The sequence below is a fragment of the Lutzomyia longipalpis genome, chromosome 4, assembly GCF_024334085.1.
Source record: "Lutzomyia longipalpis isolate SR_M1_2022 chromosome 4, ASM2433408v1".
Classification (NCBI taxonomy): domain Eukaryota; kingdom Metazoa; phylum Arthropoda; class Insecta; order Diptera; family Psychodidae; genus Lutzomyia; species Lutzomyia longipalpis.
In genome coordinates, this window is record NC_074710.1 from 19,155,512 (window position 1) to 19,161,944 (window position 6,433).

Here is a 6,433-nt window from a genome sequence, read left to right on the forward strand (position 1 = left end):
AACTGTTTTAAATAAAATGGCAAAAATTAATTAACCTACTAAAAAATAAATAATAAATCTTCTGCAAAAAAATGTTAAAATTAATATTTAAAAAATGTTTCTTTAGTGTGGAAAACATTTAATACTTACCTGAAAAATTCAAAGATTTTATTGACCGTTGCTATAATATTGAATTGTCCTATATTTACCTGGATTTTTTCTCATGAAAGAAGGATTTTGTATAAAAATCAGTCTAAAAATTCCATTCTTTTAACGTCATGGAAAGTTCTGAATAGTTCTAACGTATTACTACGAGGCTTCACTGTCCCTTGGCTACAAAGTTTCCCAAATAAAGGAGTAAAAAGGAGGGAAAAAAATGTTTCAAAATTTTTTTTTCTTTTTTCCTCCTCCTTCAGCTTAATGGTGTACGCGCGTCTCTCAAAGACTTACCTCTCATGCGTTTTAAACGTTTTAAAATGTATTTTTTAGCCTCATTAATTTGCCCAAATATGTACATGAGAAAACATGTGCGCAAATTTTTCTCAAGTGTTAAACAGTTGAGCGATGTTGAGATGAAAGTCAAAGCCGAATCACGTGGCGGGAGAATTTGCTTAAATATCTCGAGCAAATAATTTATGTTCAAATAGAAGCTGGAACAATTCTTTTTTGGCGGGTAAACCACGAGACGATGATGCAGGAGGATCCAGTAAAAGTCAGTTTATCTTCAATTTCAAAATTATTTTCTTTAATTTTCTTTTCTTCTTTCTCAATTTCTCTCTCTTTCATATCACAAACACTTATATTCCTAATTAAAGCTCATTGATCTTGCAATTGCTGAAGCAATTTTTCTTTTTTTTTAATTAAACAATATTTTTTTAAAAAAATGTCATCAAGTTGTAAAATAATAATAAAAATGAGATTACATGGAAGTCAGAGATTTTCTTTTTTGCTAAACAAATCATCAATCAAATTTTCAAATAATTTCTTTGTACTTTTCTTTTTCAACATGAAAGATCTTTAAACAATTTTTGATTTAAAGAAAAAATAATTCTTCTGTGGACAATGGGGGAGGTTTGAGCACGCGATCAACGTGAGATAGTGGGATGATCGCGAGATGATCGCGTGTCTTCCTACACCCAATGGGAATACCTATTCCACGTGTGATTGATGAGTTTACAATATTGTGAACTACCTACTAATTAAATACCTTATGCTATGTATATTACCTATATATGATTTATATGTAGTTAAACAAGAAAACAGAGATCGGTGGATCAATCTTTTGGAATTGATACTCTTTGCACGTGGGACGGGGGGCGAAATGCACGATGTGTGGCAGTTTTGGGGTTGTTTGGGAGGGTTGTCCCCATTACCACGGTCTCCAGACACCACCAGCCGTGACTTGGAGGGCTGGGGCAACACGCAGCAGACCCGCCGTGGCACCGAGGCTATCAGCACGTGGCGATGGCGAACGACACGATCGCGATGAAGCTGGCGTGAGTGGCATTGCGTAGTGCGTGCCACCGGCTTCACTGCTGCACACGGACGTTGAGGGGGATGACGGTGGTGTGTAGGGGGGTTGACTCACGTGAATTGAGAGTGGTTGAATTTTGTCCAGTTCATTCAGGCGATGCCCCAGGTGGGTCATCAGCTTCGTGCCCAGCGTCACATCCACCCCAGGCGTCGAGGCGAGGCAGCGTGATACCTCATTGGCAGCATGCGTGAAACCAGCACGAAAACGATCAGAGTCAATCACGGGATTGGCACAGAGTCGCTGCTGCCGACGGAGTTTATGCAAATGCCTCACGGTTAGCTCCAGAATGTCCGCCTTCTCCAGCTTCGAAACATTCTCCCCCTCAGATTGCAGCGCAGTCACCATTAACTCCTTCAACTCATCCAGGCAACGATTAATCCTCGCACGTCGTTTCCGCTCCAACATTGGCTTCATCACTTTCCTGTACTGATACGTTCGTGACACTGGTTCCGGTTGTGGTGACGGTGATTTACCCTGCTTCACAATCACTGTTGGGTACTCCTCCGAACTTGGCCCATTGGCAATGTAAGGAATTTCGAACTTCATCCTTATTATCCTTTATCAAATGTCTTTCCTCTTATATATAGCACAAACTCAACACACCTCACAAAAGCACAAACTGTTCACGTTGACGAACAATTCAAGACTGTTTGGGATGAACGTGGAAGAAGTCGAGGAGTGCCTCTCTTTGGGTTATATATATTCAGTGTGTGCGCTTCAAAACGAACCTCTCTTGCCGAAGGTTTGAATGGAAATGCTCTTGCAACACAACATCGGACCCTCCTTTTATAGACATACCCCGTGTATCGTGGTTCATGAGAAAATTTCTGTTCCCACGAGTTTGGCCACCTGTGACTGGCGGCTGCAGCTGCTCTCTTGCCTTCCTCCGGACCCTCGTTCCCTCGTCTTTTTTTCCTCTACCTCTGCTCAAACCACGACCCATCGGCGGGCATCACACACTCGCGCGCAACATTCAACCATTCAAACATACACACAGCAACATTCCGCCCGATTATCGTCGTCTCCGGCTTTGCCACACGTTTTTCCTCAACAATATCGCCCCGAATATGCTCATGGGAGACGCGCTTAGCGGAGGAGAAATAGTTGAGACAACGATGGTCACACTTTTGACACGGGACGGGATATCGAGACTTTGGGCGCATTGTTCACCGCAACCAGGCACTTTGAATATTCCTAACGAGGCACACACGAAGAAACAAACCAACATTCCGCGAGATATTAATTTTGTGTGTGCCCTCAGTCGCATGATTGCAATTAGTCACGATCTCCACCATAGAGATCACCCACATGATCCACGCAGCTTGAATGAGAGCTCAGTACAATTGAGGTTTGAACTTCTTCTTCTATTCAATGGAATTTATTTAATAGAAAAAATTAATAAATGTTTGCAGATTTTTCTTTGATTTTGGGAAATGCTGAGAGATGTCCTGAGTTCATTGAACGATCCTAAAATGCAGGAGTATATAGCCAGAAGTCTGTTCAAGTTAGCTTATTAATACACTTTTTTTTAATTTAAAGGGTCCTAAAAATTTATTAAATTATTAAATTATTAATTAAAGACAATATTAATGGCTACCTATTTTATTTGAATATTCTAACGTAAATATATGTAATTCTAACGTTTGATCTTACTCTTCTAATGGTTGACGTTACTTTTATAACGTCTGACGTGTTCTTTCTAACATTTGACATTCTTTTCCTAACGTTTGACTTTTTTCAGTGCTTTGACATTGCTTTTCAAACGTTTAACATTTAATTTCTAACGTTAGATATTTTTTTTACATAAAACGTAATTACTTAACGTTTAGTTAAAATTTAATATTTCTTTTCTAACTTTTAACGTTCATTTTTTTTTCGTTTGATGTTGATTTCCTATCGTTTGAACTTTTCTGACATTAAAGGAATTTTTAATTTTTTCATGTAGTTTTTAGGCATGAAAAAGTGTCTTAAATCCTCCAAAAAAAATATCTGAACTATTTAATTGAAATTTAAGGCTGCTCTAAACACTCAAACACCTCTTTCACAAGCATATATGTAATATTTCTAGAATGTGAAAAAGTTCTAGAACAAAACAGAAATTTCTCGAATCAAACTCTGCGTTTTATTAGAAGCGAAGATATTACCTTCCGGTTAGTTTCTCAAGTTTGTGAATAAAATCATCAAATTATAGGTAGGTATAAGATATATTTTTTTCTTTTTAATCATCATGGGTCATCATGGGTACTCGATTTAAATTAATCGAGTATTTAGGTAAAACTCTAATTCCCCACAAACCCTAGAAAAGATTTTCCCCTCTTTTGGGGATTATTACATAAATTTTGATCAAAGCGTTTACCTCATAAAGTTCAAAAGAAGTTAATTATATTATAAGGTACATATTTGATTGGTTTTGATCGTTATCTAATTATCGAAATTTAATTATGAGAAAAATATCCAATTTTTCCATTAATTTAAACTAAAAACGTACTAAAAATTCAAAATTCCATTAAAAGCATAATTTATTTTAGCAGAAGGGCACCAAAGTAAAAGATAAAACATAAAATTAATTACAGAAAAGACTTAAAAGCTGATAAGGGATCAAATATTCCACAGAGACATAAAGGGTCCACAAAAGTGTGTAAAACAAATGAAAAAGTTCAACAGTAGTGCTTTAAATGCACCAAAAAGGCTCTAAAAACCACGTTAAAAATGCACAAAAATCGCAGAAAATTGCTGAATTCTTAAATTAATTTTTTATGTCTTTTTAAAATCACAAACTAGTTAAATTATTCAGCAAAATTACGCAGAAGTTCCTAAAAAAAATATTCGCTAAATAAACATTCCCTTGCGTTTAAATTTTAGATAATTCGCGATCGCGATCTTCAACCCCTACGAATTGTTTTTTTTTTAACATTTGACCCATTGATCGTTCTCGAAATTTTTAATATTTACAAGAAAGACTATCAGAGAGAGATCTTCTAAACAGAACACAAAAGGTCCAAATGAAGATCTTCTGAGATCTTCTTTGCAATACGCGGAGTGATCTTGTGTGTGATCACTCGCGGCTATTTCTCTCTCTGCCTCTCTTGTCTTGTATGTGTTGTAAAAAGCACGCGCGTGCTGGTTGTTTTATTTTATTACCATTCAAACTGGGAGAATGTGGCAATGGGAGATGGTTGTACCAAGAAGAAGAGGTTTAAAAAAAAATATCCATATAATAGGCATTTCTCACAACTTCTGTTTCATTAGGAGAGTATGTATTGTACCAAAAGAGGCAGACAGACACACGATTGTGGAACAATAAAAGCATGAATAGATCACTTCGCCATCCCGACTTTTTGAGATCGCAGCAGAAAGTCTTCAGTCAAACAAAACAAAAAAAATAGACAAAAAGAGCATCAATTGCCTCGCGATTGTGTTCATTCACTCGCATATCTTTCTCAATTTCATTTCATATTACGTTGCAAGAGTCAAATATTAACATACAAACATCAGAGCTCGACACCGTATGAGCACTGAGCATATACACATAGTTGAGATCATTAAAGAAGCATTTTTTGTTGTTGTTGATGTCTTCGTCTTTTGAGCATCGTCCCCGCGCACAGCATCCCTGCACTGGTGCGCGGTGAATCGACTAAATGTATATAATAAATTGAGATGAGGAGAATAAACAGCAGCGAGCATGTCCAGCGAGTAAAGACTTGCCAGGCACACACTTAGCACGGGCACGAGTCTCGCGGAGGCTGAGAGCGCGATCAAGTGTTTTGTTACCTACCTATTGGAGGTGGTGCTGCGCAGCTATATACATACATAGCGATGATCAGCAGAGAGACACATATATTGCCAATAAAATAAATACCTCGTGATCGCGAGACTTCCTCTGGCTGTTTATGGTACGAAAGAAACTTTTAATATTTATTCCACCATCCACGCCCCCTCGCCCCCCCCCCTCCCCCAGCATCCGCAACACCTCAACTTGTGGCAACAATTAGTGACATTCCACACACTCCCGAGGAGACGCTAACAATTGCACACAAGAGTTCAAACTCAGCGCGTGGCGTGGCGTATTAAAAAATTTACACATAATATTTATCATTTAACCTTAAACGCGGATGAAGAAGCTATAAATTGATTAAGTTTTGTCGTTATGTGGGATTCTAGTTGGTGGGTAATACCTTTGCGTTGTTATTTAATTTATTAGAATTCACTGTGACTTTAGCGCCCATTGCGGGTATTTTACAACATTTTCATTTTCTGACATTTTGTAAATTGTTTTAAAAGCTTTTATTTAAACCAAATTCGAATGAAATCGGGTTGATCGATTTTTAAGTTCGATCGAGAAAAACTCGAAAAGTTTGTTTTTTTTATTTCAGCTTAAATGAACATTTTAAAATAGTTTTTAGTACTTTATTTTGAAATAAATTTGATCAAAAATGATCAAGAGATTTTTGAATTACTATATTGGCTAAACGTCTGAACCGATTTTCAAATTCGAATGAAAAGAAAATGAAAAATTAATTTTCTTTCACTTGAGCCCCTCTAGTAATCATTTTTGGAACATACAATATTTTAGGTCAAAGCTTTCACTTGAGCTTAACTTGATCTAAATTAGTTGAGTATGTATAAAATCGAAGATATGACTGATTTTTTGAGAAGTTCCACTCGCTATAAAGCTTGTCTTGATCGATTTTATTTTTTTTCAATTATTTATGAATGTAATTGTTTTTCCATATTACAAATGCATCAAATTCACGCATAAGGGCCCAAAGAAGACGTTCTGACTGAGAAAAGTACTCTAAAAAATTCATAGAATAAAAATCGCAATAAAAGAGCGCAAGTTTCAATGTTTTTATGTTTCACGTTGGACGCGAAAGGGTTAAGAGGCTTGATCAAAAAAACTTGTCTTTAGTCAGGAAAACG

The 6,433-nt window shown here is 36.7% G+C and overlaps 1 protein-coding gene across 1 annotated transcript; it reads right to left on the reverse strand.

Annotated features, from left to right (window-relative positions):
* Positions 1 to 702: 702 nt before the first annotated feature.
* Positions 703 to 2,269, reverse strand: LOC129794759 (enhancer of split m7 protein-like). Its single transcript, XM_055835615.1, has one exon. It carries the CDS (start codon positions 2,057 to 2,059, stop codon positions 1,349 to 1,351), a length of 711 nt encoding a protein of 236 aa, XP_055691590.1. The 5' UTR covers positions 2,060 to 2,269; the 3' UTR covers positions 703 to 1,348.
* Positions 2,270 to 6,433: the final 4,164 nt, after the last annotated feature.

Coding starts and splice junctions, on each gene's coding strand:
- LOC129794759 (XM_055835615.1), bottom strand. CDS start 2,059: ATGAAGTTCGAAATTCCTTACATTGCCAATGGGCCAAGTTCGGAGGAG.